The sequence below is a fragment of the Python bivittatus genome, unplaced genomic scaffold, assembly GCF_059951505.1.
Source record: "Python bivittatus isolate LINGU-HERP-01145 unplaced genomic scaffold, Pbiv_v1 ctg000790_np1212, whole genome shotgun sequence".
NCBI classification, from domain to species: Eukaryota; Metazoa; Chordata; class Lepidosauria; order Squamata; family Pythonidae; genus Python; species Python bivittatus.
In genome coordinates, this window is record NW_028277110.1 from 6,421,492 (window position 1) to 6,447,192 (window position 25,701).

Sequence of the window (25,701 nt, forward strand, 5' to 3'; positions counted from 1 at the left end):
CAGCCAGCCCACCTGAGTTCCGTGCATTTCGTGAGTGTCCTAACTAAAATTCCTGCCGCTTTTGCAGAACAGAAGGCAGGGGGATCCCTAAAGAACATTTGGGGTCAGGATATGTATTCCAGAGGTTCCTGTATTGGGCCTAGAAAGTGGTGGCATCACAAAAAGCCCATGACTACCCCATGGTGGATGTGTGATGATGGGTTTTCTGTTTTCCTCTTTTCTCTTTAATTTATGTTTGAGTGTTTTATGGTTTTTATTGTTACTATGTTTTCTACACTGCCCAGAGTCATGTTTCATGAGATGGCAGCTGTATAGATCTGCTAAATAAACAAATAATAACTTTTCCCCCTCCAAACCAGGGGTATGGATAACATTACAACATGTATATTTTCAGTAGAATGGGAATTGAAAGGGGGAAGTCATTGAGGAAAGAGAATTCCTTCCCACTATAGCTCTGAGCCAATTATGGCTCCGCCTGTGTGCATCCATACCCCTGGCTACCTGCACGATCATTCAATGTTCTTTCAAGAGGCTTTACATCCACACAGTATCTACAACTTGTAGCTGAACTTGATGGGTCTCAAAAAGGCTCAGCATGTTCAGATTGAGTTAATATTTAGATGGGACGCCACCGGGAAATCCTGCACTGCAGTCTAGACTAGTTTAAAAAAAAGTTTAAAAAAAAAAGTCCTCCAGAGAAAGGCAGTAGCAAACTGCTTCTGTGAGGTTGTCAAAAAAAAGATATGGTGTTGCCCTGATGGACGAGGGCTGAGCTTGACTTCCTTAACATCTGCTTGCCCTAAATTAGGACCTTGCAGATATGCCAGGAGATGGAAGCTCCCAGAACCCTCAGCCAACATGCCTGAAGGACCTCAGCTCCCAGAATGCTGGGGATATTGAGAGCGGTACTCTCAGCACATTGAAATGTACCCCAGATGGAACAAGCTCTACAGAGAAAGTTAGAAGAGAAAGTAGAAGGAAGGAAGGAAGACCCTCCCCCCCTGCTCCTTCCGCTTCTTTTCAATCTGTTGCCTGGGATCTGAGAAGCCCACCGCATTAGCCCACGAAAGTGTCTGCCTTTTAGTAAAATGTGTTGGCCTGAAAAATGCTAGCAGACTCCTTCTTAATATTCTTGTAATTCATAAGACCCTTAATGTTCATGGAAAGTTTATGTACTTCATGACACTCTGATGACGTGAGCTGCAGCTCACCAAAACCTTTGCCTCACAATAAAATGTGTTAGCTGGAAAAGTTGCGGTAGACTCCTTCCATAGGCTAACACCACTCTCCTCCTTCACTGAACAACACTGAAGGTGACCTGCATTTTATGGATATCTCTATGTACTTGGAACATTCATTCTGATGTATCTTACATTTTACATCAAAGAGAATCAGGACACCTCGTTAAAACTATGACAATTATTTGGCCACATGAGATCAGTTTAGAAGACAGCTTGTTACCAGCAGAGGAGGACTAAAAACGGTCTTGGCTAATTTCAGTCTCCAAGGTTAGTGGCAGTATTTTAGAGAAGGTTGTTTTTTTAAAGAGTAGTTACTAGACAAAGTACAGGTCAGATTTTCCTATTACTTCCAGTTCTCATTAAAAAAAAGAAAAAAGAAAGAAATAGCTGGGTTGCAGGGCCTGAAAAGAATTGGATTGATTTAGCCAGGCAGATTGAACTGTAGATTAAATGCCTTGCTCCTTTTGCACTGGTGGAGTGGATAGAAGCAAGCAAGTATCCGGATTCATGGAGGGCCATTGAATGGACCACAGTGACCTTTCCCCTCAAATTCTTAGTAAAATCCAGGTCATCTTCCAAGTCATGTTGAAAATAGAATACATTTCGAAGAAAGAGAGCCAACGGAAGATGCGGTCCATGGAATACACACACAGAGAGAGGAAATAGAAGTGGTCTGCCCTTCCTCTGCGTTGACTTAGAAACATGAGGCATTTCCTCTCTGGGTCAGAATGTGCATTGATCCTATTCAAATGGCTCCTAGAAGTATGAATCACTTCCTCTTCCTCTCTCGTTGTTCTGTTGACATCTCAAGCAGCCCCCCAAATTGCAATCCGCACCATATTTATTACTGTACAGTCCTACAAAGGTCACTAGAACAGCTCTGAAGGAAGAGGCGTACCCCACTGTTTTGGGTGTGCTTCTTCCTCTGAAATTCTTTAGATATTTTCATGGTGGCTGGAACGTCAATGTCTGACTATTGTTCTAATATGAACATGCCTTTAGTCAATGCCATTTTGACATGTGCATTAAAAAGAGATGGAAGCAAGATTGGCCCGATATTTCATGTGTGAAAATATCCTCCACTAAGATTTTTTTTTTTTCAAAATGTGACAGGAAATAGGGGATGGAACCATTACTGTTTAATTTGTTTCCTCACCAGTAATAGAAGAAAGATCAATGTAAAAAATCAGGGAAGAAAGAATATCATATATCATCCAGCTGTTGATCTCTGTCTGGGTTGGCTAGATCTTAATACACAAATAAAGATGTGTAGGCATGGAAAATTATTCCTAAAACTTGGTTTCCTTTAGGTCTTAACTAAGTCTTTGACCCTAAAACAACTCTCATTAAAATCTTTTTCCAGGCAGCTGAAGTGAAAATGTTGTTGCTGGAGTCCATGTAGGATATATGGAATATGAAATAAAATTATAGTTTTATTGAATGAAAATATAACCACCCCATTCTGTGGGTTAGAAATTCAGCAGGAGTCCTTGGTCTGGACAGTGCCTTAAATAAATCATGGATGGTGATGTCCATGGTTCCCTGGCTGGGCCTGCTTGAAGAGGAGTCGGCGGGTTCGTCAATAAGCCATAATTTGGTTTTGTGAGTTAAATGAACTGCTGCCCCCTTCATAAAATCACTGGGTTTGCCAGTTATGGTGTGGGTGTGTTAGCTGGAATTTTCCCCAGGTTGCCAAAACCTGTTGGGTGAGGGGGGAATTCTGTTAGTAAAGCCAGAGCAAATGTTCATGTGTTGATCTCAGTTGTCTACACACACACACACACCAATTCACACATAGCACATGTGCATTCTGTGCTAGTTTGAAAGCACTCTGGACTACTCCAACCCTACACTGCCAGCTGAGCCAATGTATTTCCAGCTCAGCTGCTATTATTTCAATGGGCTTTACAATGGTGAGCTCCAAGAAAGCTCCCTTTCCCATTGACAGGATCACTGGCCTCACTCTGCTTCCCAATAACTGAGCTTAAGGCAACGGTTATTTTCTCCACCCCCAGCCCCAAATTCAGCTTGAAACATATATCCAGGGAACCTTTTAACATCTCAAGGCTTGTAGAAGTGAAGACAATCCTGTTTCGTCTTCAAGCTGCATTTGAAGGATTGCAGAGTGCAAGCTGCGAAAGAGTTGTCATGTCCACAACTACTCCATGGGAGTCATACTTTACATTCCTGCAATCTTGTAGTCCCACCAAGATGGCAACCAGCTTTTATTGTCAGACTATGCAGCGTCTTTCAGATGTTATACCAGCACTGAGTCATTATGGGGAACCTAGAACCAATCCAAAGTTAAGATACCCCAACAGCATAAACGTTATCACAGGATTGCATCTTAATGTCAATTGTGCAGCTACAATGACTGTCATGGCTGTCTAGCAGGGTTAGCCTTGGATAGGTGAAGGCAGCTGGCGGAGTCAGTAGAAAGTGGGACATTCTGATTAAAAATCAGCCCATTTGGCAAAGAGAAAAGCTGAAATCCTACAACTAAGTGCCTGATGGCATGTATGGTCATACTTCTTTCGTAGACGGTGATATGTCTTTGTAGTTTAATATTGGATTTGTCCTGATCCATGGAGGCTTTCTGGTTTCTCTGAGTTTGGCAAGAAGACAACCTCAGTCCCTGCTGCCTTTTGAATTTCGCAGTAGAACCCTCCACGCCCAGTTCATTTTCTCTTCCAACGAGGAATAACCATCGCATCATTCAGAGATTTCCCTTCTAGCCCACAAAAAGATGATGGATAAACAAAGATCATACACTTATAGTGGCTGTTTCCAAGAATGCCCTCATAAATAATCTTTCCTGACAGTATTTTACTGAAATAAATATCGCTTTAAGCCCAAGATAAAAGCCTAGATGAGTTACACTTAGAACCAAACAATCTTTTAGGAGCATTTTTCATTTCAGGCTATACTTAGCACCCCTGGTTTGGGGAGATAATTTGCGCAGGTTCCAGGGCTCTTAAAGGCATTCTCGAATTGCCAACTGTGGAAAAAAAGTATTTTGCTTTCATGGCTTGCCCCTAATTCCTCAAGCAGGAGAAACAAACCCTTCGCTTTCTTTAGATGCTCCTCAAAGACTCAGGGAGGGAAAAGGTGACTCATGGAGTCTCGTGGTTGGTTGGTTTAGCTGGCTTCTCTTCAGCCCTTCGAGGTAGGCCAGGCCAAGAAACAGGCACTGCAGGGAGTCCAGCAATGCTGTTTCTTGTTGTGGGGTATTGTAGCAGAACCTGGAAGCCCATCCAAGTTTCTCCCCACAGTCAAGGTGGGGCTACTTTGAGGTTCTTTCGCACACTTTCCTCTTTCTGAGGACTGAGTAATCTTTTCTCAAAGTCCCCCTTGCTCATTCCTTCCCTATTCCCAAGGTCAGTTCTATATTCTTTTACTCCTTGCAGTAGGTTCACCCCCCCCCCAAAAAAAAACCAGGGGAAAACAGTGACTACAGCAGCTCTTTCCAGCCCTTGACCTTCAACTCGCAGAGTTCCCAGCCAAGCTGTGTTGTCCAAGGAACTGTCGGGGTTGATAGTCAGTGCAACTGAGGGCCCGTACTGGAGAAAGCTGAACTCCATTGAATACATCTGGCCTCCAAACTTCAGTACCGAGGCAAAGAACCGTGGTGCTGGTGGCGTTGAATTTCCCCTCCAGCATTGTATTTTGGCTTCATCTCCTCTGTTCTGGTGATGTGCGTTTGGCTTTGTGTGGTTAAGCAGAGGCAGATCTTAGCTTTGGAACTTCATGGAGATTTCATAGAGAGGGAAGGGAGGGACAAGAAAGGATCATGAAGGACCAAGCGGATTCAGGCAGCTTTATTCAAACCAATGCACTCCAGTTACAAATTGTGCTACAATTCCCTTAATTCCCAACCAACAAGGCTCTCAGAAGGCTCCAGATTGGGCCAATCTAAAGATTCCTTGGAAACAATTGTGATTTGTGGAAAGGATTTGGGGGACAGAGAGGGGGAAAGAGGAAAGGAAAATTATGGTACCTGCCAAGATTATGCCACCAATATTTTGGTAGCAAAATGTCAAACAGTAGTGATGCATTTTTCTAGAGACTGAGAACAAAAGAAGTAACAGCTGTATTCAATATCCAATAATTTGAACATAATATTTTAGTTTTTTTAAAAAAAATATCCCCAAATTGTTGCATACACAGAGGCTGTTCGCTCTGGAAAAATAGATGATTGCTTGATGTCATAAAGATTACGCACTTTACCTGTATTCCCGAAGGAGGTATTGAGGTTTTGTTTTTAACCTGTATCCCACTCCCATGTCACTGTGAGTTGGGTGGCCTTATAAATCTAAATTATAAGCAGAAATAAATAAATAAAGCGTTGTGGATGACATGACATACATATCCAGAAGAAGCCATAAGGTTGTCATGCATATCATGACACACGTCACTTGCCACTATATAGCCCCCCCCCCAAACTCCCCATGCAACAAGAGGAGGAATGGGCAAATGAACTGAAGAGATGGGAAAGTGAAGGGCAGGTGTGGAGGAAGAATAGAAACATCTGCGTGGTTCAGTGAGGCTTAATTAGGCAGTTGTAGTCAGAGGAAAGTTCTTAATATTTCACTGAAAAAATTGTATTCACTGAAAAGTGGACTTACTATAAAAATAATACACTTCTGGCCTTTGCTTAGAGCAAAATGAATAAAATGTGCTTTCCTGGAAGGTGACAGTAGTTAGCTAAGTGCAAGAGTAATAACATAATCACGATTCATTTCCTGCTCTGTTTTCCAGCAGGGAAATTATTTTGTCATCCTCCCATCAAGATAATGGATTACCAGCTGGAGCCTTTAGTAACCCAGATTCCATCTTCATCTTGGATGAGCGTGTACAACTTACTCTGGGCTTACAAACCCAAGAGAGGCATTTGTTCCTCTTCAGCAACATGCTAATCATTGCCAAATCCAAGTAAGTGGGAGTGCAGGTTTGATCCACGAGCTAATTCTCTTTGCTATTAGCAAATGTTGGGTTCACACAACAGATGAAAACCAAAGCAAACACATCAAATTATGCCTGCCTTCTAATTTGTAAGCACAGCTTAAGGCAACTGAGTTGTAGAAATCTAGCCAATTATGGTTTATTCCAGAAAGAAAATCATGGCACAGCACTCTGAACCCTACCTCTGGGTGTGAGCTGCTTCGTGGGCATGCCAGTTTACATGAGTGTGTGTGTCAGTGACTCAGTTGAAGAGTTCCTGGCTGTGATGCAGAAGGAGACAGATCAGGGATGCTAGCTATAATTTCTGAGTAGTACGGATTTTCTCCCTGCGAATATGCTTAACAAAAGTCTCTCCGGCTTGGCATGCAGGTCCTCTTCTAGCTTGAAACTGAAGAAAAAGGTCCACCTGAGTGAAGTATGGACAGGATCTTGCCTTAGTGAAGTGTCAGAGAAGAAAATGAGCCCAGACACATCTTTTGTGATTGGCTGGCCAACTATAAATTATGTCATCACTTTCAGGTAACGTGCATAAACCATCTCTTTGAAGGGGGTCACCATGGCAGGAGATGAACTGAATCGGTCTGCTCTGCCCTCAGAAACAAATAGGGCCTTTCCTGATTATGGCAAGGGCAGAGTTGCCACTGAGGCGAGGAGGGAAATGGGGAGGAAAGGGGGCATTCCATCCACCCCGTCCTCACCCAAACAACTCTGAACCCAAGAAGGGGTGCTTTGCCATGTAGGTAAGCAGAAGCAAGTTCCAAGGTAACTGAGAGACAAGAGCTAAAAATTCATGGCAGCTCCTTCTGGCAGCCACCCTCAACAGTTGTACCCGCCAAATGGATTAGATTGTGACACTGTTCACCCTCATTGTATTATCAAATAATAGGGGTCCAACATCCCTGGAGAGCACAGAGTTGGGGATCACAAGGGCTGCTCTTTTCCTGATTGTTTATGCTTCATTGAGAGGCCCAAAGAGAACTTCAACAACCAAACAGTGTTTGATGGTCTTAACAAATCTTTCCTTAAAACTCCTAATGCAGTTCCCCTGGAGAGGACTATATAAAGCTCAGATCGAAGGGCAACACGGAGATTTTTCACTCACCCCTTCTGCCCAAGAAATCTGGCTAACAAAAAGTTCATGGATTATTTATCACATACAGTATATTTCCCACTGTCTCACAAAACAACTTACGATCAATCAATTAGGAATTGTGGCAGTAAAGAAATATAGATTAAAAGCCCCATATTAAGATTAAGTTGAAATTATAAAATTATGATGCACTGGTATTAGGCTAAAACAACCTAATTATGGGTTAACTTCTTTTGAAATCCCTCAGATCTTTCATTGGGCTAGAGTCCTGCAAACTCAACTTTATTTATTTTTTATTATTGAGAAGAAGAAGAAAAAACCACATAGAAAGTGCTTTGACGAAAAAGTGAAAGATAACAAAGAAAAAAACATGTTAATATGTCATCATAACAGTAAACAATTGAAATTCTATATATACTTATCTAATGCAAATATTATTCAAGTACATATATACTGCTAATACATTTATATAACTATAATCATTTTTTTTAACCTACTGTATTTTGTATAAATGAGTCCCATATTTCGTTATACTTGTGCATACAAAGTCTACATCTGTAGGCAATCCGCTCGTAAGTAGCAAGTGCAGTCAGGTCTTCAGTCCATTGACTAAATGGGGCCAGACATTTATCTTTCCAATGCTGCCATATCAGTCTTTTGGCCACAGTAAGGGCATGGAGAATCCATTGACGTCCGGTTGTCAAGTTCCATGTACTAAGTATATAGTTCAGAAGAATATTATCCTCTGAAAATGTTAGCTTTTGTCACACAATCACATTTATATAGTCCATTACTTTCTCCCAAAACTTGGTAAGTATAGGACATCATAGAAACATATTATTTAAAGAAGCATTGTCCTTATTGCATCTCCAAAAAAATGCTGTTTTTGTTCCCCAAATTCAACTTTAAGTGACATTTTAATCTACATTTTTATTGAAGATTCTGATAGATATTATGCCTTTTCAGCCGGTGGCCTTTTCAATGAGTTAATTGTGTTTATTCAACACAAATTGATGACATAAATGCAGAAGGAATTTGTACCCTGCAAAGATTCCTTCTTGCACTAACTGGACTGGGTGAGTGTCTCCCCCATGAGCAGAGTTCAGAAAAGCAACCCGCTGCGGCCGTGAGGGGCTCTTCGCTCCAGAGTCTGCAAACCAGGCGTGCCGCTTCCTGCTCCCACCCTGCGCCCTGTGCGGGGCACTGACTTGGCAGTGAAGGGTCATCGCAGGCGGGAGTCTCAGGTCAGCAGTTTTGCAGCCGCTGAGCTTGGAGGACCCTTGGATCCAAACATTAAGTCTCTGACCTTTTGCTTTTGCAGCAACATCTGTTTATACGAAGCTTGAAATGGGCACCATTTCCCTCACGTCACTGAGGTTGACTGCCAGGGAAACGGCTTCTAGGAATTGTGAAACAGAGGAAAAGAGGGGAAAGATATTGAGTAAAGGTTAAAGCCTGACTTTGAATCTGCCTCAGAACTGAGCTTTTCCATCCTAATCAGAGCCACCCTCCGCCAGGCCAGGAAACTGAGCTCAGCCAGACCACGTGTCCAGGGATGTGTGTGCAAAGGAGATAGAGCAACAGTCACTAAAATAGAACAGATCCTGAATAGGCAGTGCCAAAGGAATCGTGGTGGATAATTAAGCACGAAAGTTCACCTTTTTTTCCTAGCTGAGATCTGCGCTTGATTGTGGGGGACACACTGGGGGCCGGATGGTCAATGCATGTTAAATACATGTGTATGCCATATATCCCCTTACAATTACAGTATGTCTGTATGCCCACACATGTGCTCAGACACACACTTTGCTCTCACCTCTTTAAAACCTCACCATTAAAACGTATTGCTCCACAATCCCTCTTTACGAGCAGTTGATTCCCCCTTGCAAAATCCTTCCTTCAATAAATGTTGCTCATCCTGTCTGTACATCAGCTTGAACTTTATGGCCAATGCCTGGTTAATTGAAATGAGCACAAAGTCCTCCAACTGTTGAAGTCTGCTGGTGGCATCTGCTGGTGGACGCTCTGCACCCACCTATGGAAGCCTTCAAGAACAGAAGTTAGATGCCAGGAAGGAAGCAGGGCCTCTGAAGTGGCAGAAATAGAATTGGGAGCCATAACACACCTAAGGCTTTGGGTACCTGCAGATCGTTCTCTTTGATGTAGTACAGTTGACAAAAGCTGTGTGATATTGCCCTACCTCAATGCTTTTCTGCTTCTTTCCAGCTCTTCTGAAGTGAAGGAAAGATGGCTATCCATGCTGCTCTGGTATGAAATGCATTCCTCCTCCTTTTCTGCTGTATATTATTGTATCCCGGTCTAGGCAGGAATGCCCTGTCAGCGGTCCAAGAATCAGAGTTTGGAGGCAGGAGCAGCAGATTCCATGCCTGTATTTGTGCCATTTGGGCTCCCTCTTTCAGCAGTCTAGAGTGAAAATGACACCAAGACTGTGAAAGTGGAGAACTCTAGCTTCATCTTAAGACATACTTGTTACTTCCACCCCACCCAAGTCGTGGCTGTCACCATCTCAGTCCATTCTGGGCATCCATGAAGTAGAACAACACTATTGTGCTAATCCTCATCTTCACCTAATGGAATCCCAGTAGAATATCTGTGGGAGTTCCAGAGTTCCCCAGCCAGAATGGCAGAATTCCTAGGAGGATCTTAAATACTGTAGCTTTCTCCACTCACCTTAACACAATTATACTCCGTAACGCAACATTTTCGAACTCACAATCAATATTTGAATTGCAGGCACATCTATGAAATGAAGCAGACTGAGTACCCCAAAACTCTGCCTATGCAGATTTTGGTGATGGACAGAGAGAACAGCTCTTCTGTGAGTAATAATTAAAACATTATTATTGTTGTTGTTGTTGTTGTTGTTATTATTATTATTATTATTATTATTATTAAAAAGAGAAAGAAAAACTGCAACAAAAACTAAGGAAAGGGGGGAATCCAGGCCCCCAAAATAATATCAGTAAGTGAAGAATTTCTTCCAGCCAAAATTCAATTGCCTTTCCATCATTAAAGGGTGTAAAGCATATTTGGAAAATTGGGGAGTGGAAGTTTCAGTTCAGTCCCTGCTTCCATGCAAAATGACACTTTAGGATCGCAGGTAAATGTATGGAGCTTGTTTTGTTTGTTCGTTTACGTACCTGGGCAGAAGAAAGATGTTAATACTCTAAACCAGGTTTTTGTTAATAACATTTTCAAAATTATTTTACTACTGCAAGAAGAATTTGGATTATTCTGACGTCACATTGTCCTTGTGAGAAACCTGTACACAGGAAAGGAAGCCACAGTCCAGTCACAACGTGGGGAAACAGACTGGTTCCAGGTTGGTAAAGGAATGAGACCAGGATGTATACTTCCCCCTTATTTATATGTTGAATATATACTGTATTGAGGGAAGCTGGATTGGAAGAAGATGAGCCTGGTTTTAAAACTGGATGAAGAAACACCAGCAACCTGCACTATGCTGATGACGCTACCTTAATAGCTGAAAATGCAAAGGATCTTCTAGTAATACAAGTCAAGGAGCACAATGAAAGAATGGGACTAAGATTAAATATAAAGAAGACCAAACTAATGGCAACATGTACAGCAATCAGCCTTAGAACTGACAATGAAGTTATTAAAGTCATGGATCACTTTTGACTTTTAGGATCAACTATCAACAGTAAAGGAACCAGCAGTCAAGAAATATGCCACAGACTAGCACTTGGTATGCGGCCAGAAAGCCTTGGAGAAGAAATTCAGAGGCTATGACGTCTCCATACCTACAAAGATCAGAATTGTGCAAGCAATGGTATTCCCTGTGATGCTCTATGGAAGTGAAGGTTGGACTTTGAAGAAGCAGGATAGGAAGAGCATTTATGCTTTTGAATGTTGGTGTTGGAAAAGACTCCTGAGAATACTGTGGATAGCCAAGGAAACAAACACATGGATCATCGAACAAATCAACCCAGATTTCACACTCAAGGCACAAATAACCAGGCTCAAACTATCCCACTTCGGACACATTAGGCAAAGACTTGGCTTTCTGGAGAAGGCCATAATGCTGGGAAAGGTGAAAGGAAAGAGGAAAGAGGACAATCAATAGTCAGGTGGATGGAGTCGATTATAGTGGCAATGGGTACACCATTGGAAGACCTGAAGAGCCACACTGGGGATAAATCACCCTGGAGTAGGTCTGTCTATGTAGTTGCAAGAGTCAGCACATAATCATTGATGGCACATAATCATTCATTCATTCAATCAATCAATCAATCAACATTTCAGAATGGCAATATATTCATATTAAAATCTTAATAAAATATTAAAATCTGATTTCTCAATTTGGATCTGATATGTTAGCAGTTTCTGAAGCTTCCAAATTGCATATTTGGAAGAGTCTAAAGCTACTGTTTATTGCTATAGAAAGCCAAGGGGTATCATTAAGATGGATATTGGTAATTTGCAAGACCCTTGGAATTCAGAGCTAGGATATCCTAGTGTGACAAATTAATGATCTTAAATGTTAAAGAACATTATGGTAAATATGTTTCTTTTGATGATATTAATTCATTAAAATATTCTTTTTCAGAAAGGAATAGGTATTATTAAGATGTATATTTGTTTTATTTAGAACACCACACTAAGCATCTCCAACATGGAAACGGCTGACAGTGTTATCAAAAAGGCCACAGAACAGCTGGGGGTTCCTGTAAGTATAAGTGTGGTATCCTGTCAAAAATGGTTCAGTGATATTGGTAGGGGGAGGAATGACTCACATTCTTCCCTAGAGAGAGACCACAGATCCAACTGTCTAACTGGATATGTCCGTTCAGGCTCATGCTTAGCCTAAGGAGCAAGTCAACAGAACTAGAGAAAGTATTAAAGGATCGTCACTAAAATCCTCTTTGCAAAATCCCTAGGCATTGGGTACTTCACAAAGGAAGAAACGGTTGTCCCAGATAGGTTGTCCCCCAACATCGTATGTCATGTTATGCACAAGTATTGTCCTGTGTTGCCATCTTTGGGAAGGCGTTAAGTGGCCTGGCCAGGCCTAGCCAATGGCAGGTTAAAATGTTCTGTTTAAGTACACCTGGGATGTCCTTTTCTTGAGAGTTCCATGGTAGGGAACGATCATAGAGTGTCTAGTCATGCCATCAGGTGAGATATTCACATGTCCGAACGCAGCACTGGTGTGCAGTAGTGCCCTCATAGGAATCTAGGCTGTATTACTCATAGATCAGCATAACCCAGATGCAGAGTCAATGAGATGATTCCTGCTGGGAAGATCAGTAAGAGCAGATCAGCCTCCCCAAAAAGCCGGCTGGACTTGTTCCAAATTGTCCTATTCACAGCTATGAGAATGGAGTTGCAAACTGTATTTATTTTATGATTGTTTGTGAGCATTGGTGCTGGGCTATAGCATTTTGAGGGTGTGTGTGTGTGTGTAAAATTAAAGAGATGTTCAGTGACCCAGTTGTGTTCACTCTTCGATCCATTTGCATAAATGATGTGAATTGTAGTGCAATACATCTGGTAGGTGCCAGATTGGGGGGAGCAGCCTCAGAGTTTTTGTTTGGACTAGGATATTACTGACTGCTTTTCTTGCCCTCTCCTGAACTTTTCCCTTCCTTCCAAGGTCAGCACTATGTTGTTTTCCATGAGATTTATAGTCCTGGGTTTCCTGATTCCCTCTCTCCTTCCATGCCTGGCCTGTTTATACTTCTTTCTATTGTTTTACATTCTCTCTCCAGTTGCTCTCATCTCTTTCCACAACATAATCTTCACTTTCTATCTTTCCATTCACAGGGTAGACCAAGTGACTATCACCTCTGGGTAATTTCAGGAAGGGACAATCCTGCATACCCTCTTATTGGTAAGAACTCTTCCTTTCTTGAATGAAGATGGAAGCATGGAGAAAATGTGCAACTTCAGCTGGCTTTGGTGGGTCACCTTAGCTGAGCTGGGGTGGATTTACCTAAATCTACAAGGCTTTCAAAAGTTCTTATCTGTATTCTTCCAGCCAAGAAGCCTTCTTGTTACTGCACCTCAAGACCCCCCCCACACACACACACACACACACACAAAAGTACTATTGCTTACAGATAAGGGGCAGGGAATATATGGCCCTTCAAATGTTTTTGAACCACCTCCTATCAATCCCAGCCAGAGAGATGATGGTAGTGGTAGTATAACAACACCTGGAGCGCCATCATTTCTCTATGTATCTAGCGCAGCCTTGAGCCTTAGCTCTAGATTGACGGCTAGGTGGGAACAAGCCCCAAAGCTTTTCCTGTTGAAATGGAGGACAGGCCAAGAGGGAAATGACCTGTTCAATAGGATTCTTTCTCGGAATTCCTGAAGGCTCTTTCATAGCTGCCAAAGGGCTATAGTTGAGACAATGACCTCTGGAGCCGAGACAAGTGAGGAGACCTCTATTGTCAAAAAAAGCAGTGCCGTCTCTAGGGACTGAGCTGGGCCTTTCCCTTCAAAGCAGTCGCCGTGGTGCAGCCAGCCAATGAAATCTAAGCCAAGTTCCTTTTGTTTTTGCTAGTACACAGCCAGTATTTCCCAGTGTGGCTCTTCTTGAGATTACATCTTCAGGTTCAAGGGATGAAATAACTTTACATTCCCTCACCAGACCCCCACCAGATGTAGAATGGCTTGCTGAAGGGGTAACAAATCTCAGACTTGGACTACTTCAGGTTGAAACTTATGTGACCAAATCCTTTTCCATACCAACCATATGGAATTGGGTGAATTCTCTCCAGCCACACTCAGGCATTTTAAAAAGTGATGGTAGGAGCTGAGCACCTTCTAAAGGTCCAGCTGATCCCCATGTGTTCAGCACAGTTGTCTGCAACAGGAGTCCTTGCAAGAGAGTTGTGGATCCAAAGAGAGTTGCATGAACTGGAACTCAGATAGTGCAGGTTTGGGGATGGCGTGGAAGCCTGTAGATATGGCTGTACACAGGAAGGGCAGTTACCTTCTGGTGGGCGGCTGCACTGTCTTTATGCAACAAGATCTTCACAGCCATCCTTGGCCACCATGAGTTTGCAGAGGAGAAGAGCTGCCTGAATGGGGTTCCCAGGTATTCTCTTCATCGGCACAGGCAAATGTGGGAGAGTCATTCTGCTGTATGTGGGTCCTAACTGTTATCTGTTGTGCAATGAGAACTAAACCCCAGGAGTGTCCTTGAAGGGGTGGGGGTTAAAAAAAAACCAAAGCAAAATTCAGGACGGTGGCCATGACTGCACAGTCAGCCCCCTGCCCCTTTTTTAGATGCTTCACCCCTGCTGAGCCCTATTTTCCAGTTAGGCAAAAGAAGCCCATCACCACCCATTGAGACCACTACAGCCCAGGAAAGCCAGAGGGATGTCTGTCCTAAAGCAAAGACGAGCATTATGCGCTCCCTTAGTCAGTCAGGGACATTAAGGGTAAACATTGTGTTCTTGAATCAGCAACTCTTGTTTAAAAGAGGGAGGAATATTTCATTTCTTTTTGGTTTGTTTGTTTAAATGTTGCGATATCACTCCCATTTTGTGGCTGTAAGTGGCCTACAAACATTCACATACAATAAAATCTAAGCCAGCAAGTTGTTGAATCCCAGCAATAACAACATTTAAAATATCACTAAAAACTCAAAAAAGGCCCAGATTAAGAGAAATATTCTATGCTCTGTCTCCTAAATTGAAACAAGAAAGGGGCCAGTGCCATGACAGATTATTCCATCATCCAGGCCATCATGGGGGAGAACTGATAAAAAATATGGGTGACTGCTGGGGAAGGGGGGAAAAAGAGGGACACAGTATGTTGTCACACGTGCCATGACATTATTGCAAATCACATAATTTGCCTCATTTGCACAATTACTTAATGATGCATGTGATATCATCATGGCTTCTACTGAACCTCTGTGGGTGGGACCTGCAGAAGATGCCCATTTAATGCTTAAGAGTATGGGTCAGTCACCCTATGTAGGAGCTGGTGATTCTGTAGGGAACTCAGGTCCAGACTGTGTAAGACTCTCTACACCTAGCAAAATCCTTAACTGGGGCCTGGAGGCAGCCACAAACTGAAGCTGTTTCTACATCGCTACCAGTGCCTTCAGTCAGTAGTCTAGGGGAAGAATATCTCCCTTGCAGCCAGGAAGCTTTTGCTGGGGGCAAAATAGTCCAGAGAGAAGCAACATAGACACTTAGCTTCTCTCTCAAAGGCAAAGGGGCCACATTGCTACTTCAAGGGGATGCTTCACTTGAAGCCTGAGAAGGAACATTGACTTGATCTTCCCCTACTCTCCTTTTCCAACCTTTTTTTTTTTTTTTTAAATCATTTCAGTTCTGTGCAAAAGACAGGGGGAAAAAACAGCCCTTTTTTTGGTCTTGAACTGGACTACAAAAGGCAGTCAACCACTAGATGGCAGCAGAGAGGCTACTGTGTTCTTCACTGACACCTAGAGGGCACCTAGAATTTTGCAGTCCATCTCTAATAGCCCTACTTTTTGCATGGACCAAAGAACTTCCAAACTTCATGGCCCTAAGTTGGCCTGATTTTAAAGTACTGACATCTACAACTGTGGAGGGAACTTTAATCATTGAGGTCACCCATCATTGCTATCGGTAACTCAAACATTCCATGTGTGAAGTATTCCTTTGTTTTTGAAAATGAGGCTTTGTGGTCCAAGATTGCTTCATGTATGAATCATGTTCTTGTTTGTTTGCTTATTCTGCTACAGAATTTTGGCTTACATTTAAAGGAATTGGGGGGTGGAGGTGGGGGGGAAGATGTTAGACTCAGTTAAAAGGCCCATCCCACCCCCTTGGCTAAAACAAATGGGGTTGTGATTCAGAATTTTCTCTGCATGATTTTGGAAACAACCAAAGGGAAATAAAATCAACACAGTAAGATATTCTGCTCTAATGCCAAAAAATAAAAGAAAAAAAAAGATCCCTGTCCTTTTTTATCATGGATCTATGAATTAAGTTGAAATGGACATGACATGATGAAAGTATCATAGGGAAGTGCAATTCTGGTTCTTTGTTGTGGTTCAAGAAATCCTGGCTGTTTGGAAATTTGGTTAAGATGACTTTTTTCTCCATACTTTTCAGCAGAACCAAAACCTCCCCTGAGTATCTATTGGACTGTGCGAGATGTAATTGCTTTTAATTTAACTTTTGGGTTGTCTGAGTTCACAGCTTCCTTTCTCACTGTTGCTTCTTCTCCCTAATCAAAATCTCCTTTTTCATCAATAACCGTGCTATATCTGCATATACTGTAGATTAATTAACCATATTTAGATTCAAATTCAAATTCAGTTTAAAAAGTTGGTTTGAAATGCATGTCTGTGCTATGTCATGGCTTGTTAAACAATCATTTATTGAAGCTACAATTGTCTAGGTTCATACAACCTAACTAAGGCATAATCCACATTTACAAAATACAATAGCTGACATTATACAACACACTAAACCAAACCAAACCAATCCCATTATTGTTTAACACAATGTTCATCAGCACCAAAAAGTTTGAACACACCTGGTTTGAAATTGTTTACACATCAGACTCCAGTCTATTTCAGCTGATTGATTGATTGACTGACTAACTGATTGCATTTTTCCCTGCTCTTCAGCAGAGAAGACTCCCAGAAATTATGGTCTTGTCCCAAACCTTTTAAGGCCAGAAAGTCCATTTCGAATTTTGCAGTTATGCAAAGGGGACCCTCACCAAACAGCTGCAGTGGTGGGTGTGGCCAATCACAAAATATCCACTTAGTAGAAGTCAATCAAAGCTCAGGACTGCAGCTGCTCCGCCCACATTTTGTTTTCTAAGGTAGCCTTTGGGGTCCATGTGGGATCCTGAGAGGAAGCTGGAAGTCTTTGGTTTGGATTGTTGGTTATGCTTGAGGTTGGTGATTTGTTCTGCAGCGTGCAAGTTTCCCTTTCGTTCTTTCTAAGCTAATGGAAATTTATGTGCATGCCATATACCCACCACGCAGAAAAGGAATAAAAAGTAGTAAACCGAGGAAATTAAAGAGATGAGTTTAGGAGAAAAAAGTCAGGTTAATACCAACCTTAATCTCCTACTTCTCCAAACCTTTCTGCCTTTACAAACCATCGGTGATTCCATCATATCCAGACACTGCTCCATACGTTGCCTTTTGATTCTTTTGATTTTTCTCTCTTTTTCAGGACCTCACCAACACCATCCAGCCATGGCTTTTGCCATCTTCCCCTTCCTCTCAACAATTCAATACATTTTGGTTTTGTGATCCATTCTCTCTATATGACTAAATCACCTCAATGGATTTCTTTCAAACTGGGGTGTTCAATCCACAATCATTCAGCATTTATTCATTGCTGACCGTGTCCCATTTTAACCCATACATTTCTTAAGTACCCTGTTCCTGCTGCATATGCAATACAGATAGTCCTCGACTTAGGGCCACAACTGGGACTGGAGCTTCTATCACCAAGTGATACAATCATTAAGTGAGTTGCACCCAATTTTACGACCTTTTTGGTGCAGTTGTTAAGTGAATCATGTGGTCATTAAGTGAACCACGTGGTTCCCCATTGATTTTGCTTGTTGGAAGCTGGCTGGGAAGGTTGCAAATGGCAATCACGTGACCCTGGGTTGCTGCAACCATTGTAAATACATGCCAGTTGCCAAGTATCTGAATTTTGATCATGTGGCCATGGGGACACTATGACAGTCATAAGTGCAAGGACTGGTCGTAAGTCACTTTACAATGCTGTCATAACTTCGAATGGTCGTGAAACAAATGGTTATAATTCGAGGACTAGCTGTATTTTCATTTCTTTCAACAAACATTCCTTTCTCACAACAGGCTACCTATTTCCTTTCTACCAGTGTTTGCACTTTTTGAAATTTCTCTGACCATTTATCCCATCTTTAGTAAATATTATACTGGGGTAGACAAAATAATCTTTATGTTCCAATTTTTCACAATTTGTGTATGATTTTAATCATTCGCACCATTTCCCCTGTCAAACACAAATATTTGTTCTTTAATGCATTAATTTTCAGGCCCACACTCCTTGTTGCAACATTATTATTATTATTATTATTATTATTATTATTATTATTATTATTATTGTTATTATTATTATTACTACTACTACTACTACTACTACTACTACTACTACTTTTAAGTCAGTGTTGACTCTTGGTGACTGCCTGGACAAGTCCCTGCAGTTTTCTTGGCAAGGTTTTTCAGAAGTGGTTTGCCATGGCCTTCTTCTTCCTGGGGCTGAGACCGAGTGACTGGCCCATGGTCACCAAGCTGGCTTCGTGCCTGAGGCAGGACTAGAACTCACAGTCTCCCGGTTTTTAGCCTGGTACCTTAACCACTACATCAAACTGGCTCTCTGTTGCATCATATAATCTATTTAATATTTGCTGCAAATCATGAATTCTGAGTCAGCAACAACATGGTACAATCTTCATATAAAAGTATACACACATTCATATCGCCAACTGACACGAGCTCCACTGCAAGTCTTTATCTTATTCCCAAATGTTATATGACAGCTGCAACATAAAACATTAGATGACATCACGCTCTTTAATCTTTACTCCTCTGACATTTCAATTTCTAAATCCCATGGCTATCACCAGATGAGGCGATAGATTTTGATCTCCATCACCCATCACAGCTTTCCTCAATCAAGGCTTTCATGTAATACATTTGTAGCAAGGCAGAGAAAGTATAGACTGGAAGCTAGATTTCTTTGCAAGCCAAAATATTGTTGCTTTCATCCCACCAACATCAGGAGGTATATGCAGGGTATGGACAGACACTCAGGATACATTAAAATAATCTTAAAAAAAAAAAACTTGACAAGGTAGGGAATTTGATGGAAAACCAAGGAATCCCTTGGCAGGCACATTTCTATGCTCTCTTCCACACTGGGGCCCAGAGGCTTGCAGCGTGAAAAAAATGTGGTTTGGTATTAATCCTAGTGCTAGAGAGGGAGACACCACTGATATTCTGGTCTTTGGCTGGCTGGCAGCATCATTTTTAACAAGACAAGAGCAATTGCCAGCACCTGCACCACCCTTTCCTTCAACAGTTAGGTACATGAATAGTTCTCCTTTCTTAACAGTCAGAACATTTTGGAAAACTTCTCAGAACTGGATTGGTGTTGGTTTTCTTCCAAGGGGGATGATGGGACTTCATCTTTTGTGAAGCAAACAATTGCTTGTTCTGCAGCCACTCGGGGCCTCCTTATCAGGGAAATACTGCTGTCAAGGAAGGGTTATTTTTCCCTTTTAGCTTTTCAGGCTGATCTCATTCCCCTGCTTGACAGCGGTACCCCAACTGGCCTGTGTCACTTGACATTCTGCAGCTATTCACAGTCAACACAAGTCAGGTAGCCCCCTGTGTAGTTAAGGGTGGGCTAAGTCAGAGTAGTTTGTGGCGATCTAAAGTGAATTGGGTCAGGCCAGTGATAAAATCAGACCTCGTAGGACCAAGGTTATTCCCTGACTTGCTTTGGCCAGGAACCACCACGGGCCTTCCTGGGCTGATCAGCTGGATCTCCTTCCTCTGGGCGTTGGATGTGAGGGACGTTGTCCAGGCTCAGCCTCCTTTGGCCGTATGGACTGGAACCTCAGTGGGTCAGTTCTTTTGCTGCTTTTCATTTCCCAAGCCAAACATCGCCAGGCATCTTTGTCAAAAGCACGTATTCAGCAGTTGACCCAAACGGTTTGTTATTGCTACAGGACACGAATATCCCTTCAGCATTATCCTTGGTTGCCTCCGAGGCTCCGTGGACCAGTTCCAAGGCACCAGCAATGGCATGCTGCTTCCCGATGGATATGAACCTTCACTGCTGGACCAGCTCCCCAGGGACCGGCAGTGTCAGTTCCTCCTGAAGCCTGAACCGCAGGCTCCGGTGCAGTTGCGGAGAGGTAAGAGGTCATCCTGACTTGCTGGGAGGAGCTAGAGGACACTTGGCTTGAGGTCTACTGGCATGGGGGCATGGGCCATGGAGAGATTCAGAGCCGCACTTCGCAGAGCGAAACCCTCATGCTCAACGCATTCCCACAGCCACTAAGGTCATTTTCACAACATGTACGTTATTATTTGCTGGTGGTCCCAATGGAAGCCATGGCTGGGCACATGAAGACAATCTGGAAAGCCTTCCAGACAGCCACATGGACCCTTGCATAGCTGGGCTGCCTCAACACTTTGCAGAGGGCTGTTTTGCCTAGTGGATTGTCACTAACGTCCTGTTTTGTAACTTTTCAGCCTCTTTGGCCATGCAGGCTGAGGGTAATGGGATTGTGGTCCAACCAGGTTGAGGAAGATTGTCACAATGCCTCCCCTGCTGTATTAGAGAAACATTTCTCATATGGAAATGATATTTCTTCATCAGTCAAAATCCAAGGAAAAAAAATTAGGATTCAGATTCTCGCTTGTGAATTCGAGGCTGTCAGAAGGGCAGAGCAGTCCTGTTGGCCCCATCAAAGTGTTCCAGCACTGGACCCTCCAATATTTCCCCTCTTCTAGTGCCAAATCAGCAGGCCTGATTTCTTTCTCGGGGGAGGGAGGATGGAGGGAGAGCAGAAAAAACTCCCCTTCCAGGTACAGCAAAATGTTCTTCAAGGAATAGGCTATGGGGAAACTGAGGGTTCCTTGGCTCAGTGACACTTTTGCAACCAAGTTAAGGGCCCCCTTGTTGTCTTGCTGGGATTGGGTTTGCTTTTAGAAAACGTGTTGGGGTTTGATCATGAGTTCTTTCTTATCCTTATCTTGACTGAAAAAGGCTGGTGGGAGGGAGGATGGCATGAGATCAAAGGGGGCAGAATGCTGTCGCGGTGAAGGCGCTAGGCTGGGACTGTAGGAAGTTCTGAGTTCAGGCCCCTGCCTGACAGGGCGCTTCCTGGACAATCTGGAGCCAGTTGCTATTTCTCAGTTCAGCCTAACACACAGGTTGTTACGGTGGGTAGAAAATGAGAGGAGGCCTCCATGTATGTTGCCTTGTGCTTGCAGAGATAAAAATGGGATAAAAATGTAGTAATACGTCAAATGAAATTCATCAGGCAAGGAGCCCGTCATTCAGCTCTTCATGAGCCCTGCTGAGTTGCATGAACTCTTCCTTCTTGACCAGGAGTCATCCTGAAATGCCAGAGCCATGTGACCACTTGCACCCATGATCCTTTGTGCTCTCAGCCCCCTTGCAGAAACATTCCAAGAGGAAGAAGTCTTTGATCGACTGGGCTCTTCGGCGAAGTGCCAGCACCCCAACTGGCAGTCCTGCGTCTCAGTCCCCAACCAGCCCACGAAAACTCTTTGGCCTGTCCTTGACATCAGTTTGTCCTGATGGAAGTCTCCCCAAGCCAATCATGGTGAGATGCGCTTCTTGGCTGACCTACGGACTTGCCTATTTGGACTTGGTTGGTTGTATGAAAATTCAGACCTCACCAATTTCTCCTGTCTCTTTAACGACAAATAATTTTGGCCACCTGCCATTGTGGAGGAGCAGGGGAATATGCGGGAGCAATAGTCCCGGGAAGAGGTCCACGGCCCTCCGCTGTAGTCCTAGTATGGATGGGGCTTCACTCCTGAGATTTACTCGCAGGGGGTGGGGGGCAAAGCTCCAGCTGAATAGGTGGAAGCTCTTTTCACTTGAAAGAGCAGACAGGGGGCCTCCAATCCAGATCACGCCGCCATGGGAGCGGGTGCTAAGGCCTGCCTCCACTCTACTTCCCACCCTGGGTAATCTGGAAGAAGCAAATGATGGCATGAAGTTTGGCTCTTGGTTCCTCTTTTTTTCATTAGCTGGATTTCTTTGATGAAACCTTAGAGTTTTGTGACAGTAGTTTATTGTGACCGCTTAATTTGTTGGGTAAAATGCAAATGAAAGTTTATAATAATTTTTAAGAAGTAAGACACTGACGGCGTGATCTTCACCACCCACAGGATATTTTGTATCTGCTGTACCATGAAGGTCCTTCCACCAGGGGCATCTTCAGGCGCTCAGCCAATGCCAAGAATTGCAAGGAGCTGAAAGAGAAACTCAACTCAGGCAACGATGTCCAAGTGGATGGTGAATCAGTCTTTGTGGCAGCAGCGATCATTACGGTAAACTGGACCATACCTTAAGGAGCTAGAAACATTGAAGGAATTAAGAGCATTTCATCAAAGGAGTCGGTTAAGAGTGATCTGAGAATTCAGAGTTCATGGAAAACTGCTTCCCATAATTCTCTTAGCCAATGGCGACTGCAGTTTTGAATTTGTTGCATTTAACTTCATATATATATATATATATATATATATATATATATATATGAAGTTAACTGCAACAAATTTTTAATGCTCTTTGAAATGATTCCACTGTTTCCACCAGGCATGAACATCCACATTTGCCTTAAAACATTTATTTTAATCAAAATCCAGTTTTTAAAAGTTTTTATTTCATATATATTCATATATATATATTATGCAGTTAACTTCATATATATATATATATATATGTTTTTTAAATTTTAAATTTTTAATTTTTTTATTTCATATATATTCATATATATATATTATGCAGTTAACTTCATATATATATATATGAAGTTAACTGCATAATATATATATATGAATATATATGAAATAAAAAAATTTAAAAAACTGGATTTTGATTAAAATAAATGTTTTAAGGCAAATGTGGATGTTCATGCCTGGTGGAAACAGTGGAATCATTTCAAAGAGCATTAAAAATATTTCTATAAGACTCGAAATATGTATTAGCCCAGGAATGCTGAGGTGAAGATTGATATACATCCCAAAGCAACAGTGAAGATGCGCCTCTTCTGAATGTGGGTGCAACATCCGAGGAGTTGCCAGGGAACAAAGCGAAGCTCTAGGTGAAGTAGTTCAAAGCCCTTTAAAGATCCAATAAAAAGGATTCTAAGCTCTAATGGACACAATTTCTCCTCTAGCAACTAGACGAAGAGTAGCATTCTGCACAGGGCATTCTGTGCATCTGAATGCCTGCCTGCTCTAGCTGTAGCTCTCTGAGCTTGGCCGAGGCTTTTAGCGCAAACTTTTTAAAAAAGGAAAGCCACGTATTTACACTGACGTGCCAGATTTCAGCTGCTCTCAGCCCAGCTCCTGCAAGCGACGTCCTGAGATGAATGAGGCAGGAAGTCGGGAAGGAATGCCTGGGAACTACGGCAGGGCAGGGCTGATGGGATCGTGGGACTTTATTCTGAAACGGAGGGGAGAGGGAAGGTGAGGGAAGGCGCAGAAAAGGGTCTGGACAGGAGGGGCAGAAGAACAAAAGAGGTCTTGGAGGTGTTGAATGAGCCCGACAGGAATCTCTCCTGAAGGGAAGAGGTAGCCATCCAAGGGCGAGAATTTCAGGAAAGCTTGGAGGTACCAAGTCCAGTGCAGCCTGCAGGCCCTGTCCGTCAGCCTTCCGGGAGCCCATGCCATTCTGAAGGGTGCTGCCTGGCAGCAGAAACGGACCATTGGTCCAACAGCTGCTTCGTTGGTACCCACATGGCACCTGGGCTGATGAGTAATCATTTGCGCAGGCTCAGAGAAGACTATCTTTTCTCTCAGCAAAGAAGGGTGAAGCAGGAGAAGATTGAGCAGAACGGTTAGAGGCATGACTGCACCATTCTTCAGAAAATCAGTTTCTGCTCCCATATGGGGAGGGAGTGATACACGATACAGGGACCTTATGGGCAATGGGCAGAAGAGGGCAACCCGTCGTCCACATGTGACCCTCCCGACCATTTTTGCTGCCCTCCGATTGTGACCTCAGAATCCTGGGGCAAAACTGCTGACTCCTGGAGGCTCAATCTGTCTGTTTAAAAATAAACATGTGCTTTCAAAGAAAACTCAAAACTAACTTGGCGATTGCATGACTGACTAAATTACTCTGCATATGTATATTTAAATTTAGGACTTTCTGCGAAATATACCTGACAGTGTTCTATCCTCAGACATGCACAATCTATGGATGGAAGCCATGGATAAGGAGACCCGAGCACACAAGATTGAAGCAGTCAAAAGGTAGGTGGCGATTCCAGCCTGGAAGCCTGCTGATGCCATACTGTCTTTCATCGTCTTTTGCTTCGCCCATGTCGGCCTTCCCAGGGAGACCAGACAGGAAACACGACCAGATAAGCTAGTTCTACTTTATTGTAAGGCTATATTAGCAGAATCTTGCAAGTCTGAAAGTACGATTCTCCTGCCGTCGCTTTTACAGCCTGAGAACTTAGGGGTAGTCCCTCCTGAGCCTCTTGCTCCTCCCACTGTACAGCTGTGGGCTATGCTCGCTCTTATCTGACCTTCCCGAGGCAGCATCTCTTCACCCCATCTCCCGAGGTCATTCCCACATACCATTACAACCCATGACCTTAGGCCCAAACCAGGTACTATGGGGGATCGATGCCTGCGTGAACCTGGGTTGTTACCACTCTCACATGCTCAGAGCATAGCGTACATGGAGCTACTAAGAGCATCTGTATTTCACTGCTTGGGTAAGGTGCACTCTGAGCTCAGAGATGTCACATCATGCATAACCTTTGGCAACCTGTGACCCTGCAATTGCTATTGAACAATGACTTCAGCATGGGCTGCTAAGGGCTGCAGTTGAGCAACCAGAGATTCCACACCCCTGTGAAGTCATGAATCATGGCAACGATGCCTCCCCATGGTTTGGGCCTTGGTCCAGGCTTTCGCTTTTCTACGGCTCAGGGGACACTCTTGATGCATTGCGACATGCAGGCCTGCTTGTTTTGCGTCAGTTGTCTGGAAGGAGAAAAGCCCCAGCTCCCGATCGAACTCTACCGAAGTGCTCTGCCTGATCACTTAGTCGTGGCTTTACTGTCCAGTTCCTGGAATTCCCACACAGCAGTCCAGTTTCTGCCAAAGGCTTCCAGGCAGGGGGATCCCTCCCCAGCTCCACCCGCCAAAGCAGTTTGCTTGAGGTGTGTCTGTGTCTGTGGGGGTGTGCACATTGACGCATACATTATTTTTAAAGGGTCCATCTTGGTCTCTTTTCTTTGGACAGTTTAGTGAAGCAGCTTCCAGAAGCCAACCTCCTTTTGCTCAAACACCTGTTTGGGGTCTTGCGTCATATTGAGCAGAATGCCATGGAGAATCAAATGAATGCCTTCAACCTGGCTCTCTGCATCGCCCCCAACATGCTGTGGCTTCCCAGTCCCACTGGACCCGAGGAGGAGAGCAAATCAACAAAGAAGGTAACCTCTCTTGGAGTGATCTCATCTGCTCCCAAATCTGCTCTTCCCCCTTTGCTCCCAAAACAGTCACTTGACCCAAATGACAACTGCTTTTCCTTTCTGTTAATGTTTCTTTCCTCATTCACAGCCCACAGTGCAAGCCTCGCAGGGGCTTGGGGCTTCAGACAGAAAAAAGAG

The 25,701-nt window shown here is 43.2% G+C and overlaps 1 protein-coding gene across 2 annotated transcripts in view; it reads left to right on the top strand.

Annotated features, from left to right (window-relative positions):
- LOC103068020 (rho GTPase-activating protein 20-like) overlaps positions 1-25,701 on the top strand; it is a 66,196-nt gene that overhangs the window by 34,749 nt on the left and 5,746 nt on the right. The window contains exons 3-13 of one of the 2 annotated variants that reach the window (XM_025171603.2): positions 6,003-6,173; positions 6,573-6,722; positions 9,520-9,561; positions 10,048-10,132; positions 11,927-12,004; positions 13,102-13,168; positions 20,038-20,226; positions 21,491-21,666; positions 22,241-22,402; positions 24,222-24,331; positions 25,335-25,524. In XM_025171603.2, coding sequence (XP_025027371.2) covers positions 6,003-6,173; positions 6,573-6,722; positions 9,520-9,561; positions 10,048-10,132; positions 11,927-12,004; positions 13,102-13,168; positions 20,038-20,226; positions 21,491-21,666; positions 22,241-22,402; positions 24,222-24,331; positions 25,335-25,524 — 1,420 coding nt within the window. Of the gene's footprint in view, positions 1-5,999; positions 6,174-6,572; positions 6,723-9,519; positions 9,562-10,047; positions 10,133-11,926; positions 12,005-13,101; positions 13,169-20,037; positions 20,227-21,490; positions 21,667-22,240; positions 22,403-24,221; positions 24,332-25,334; positions 25,525-25,701 lie in introns of both variants that reach the window. The other variant, XM_007435881.4, reaches the window with a different exon arrangement.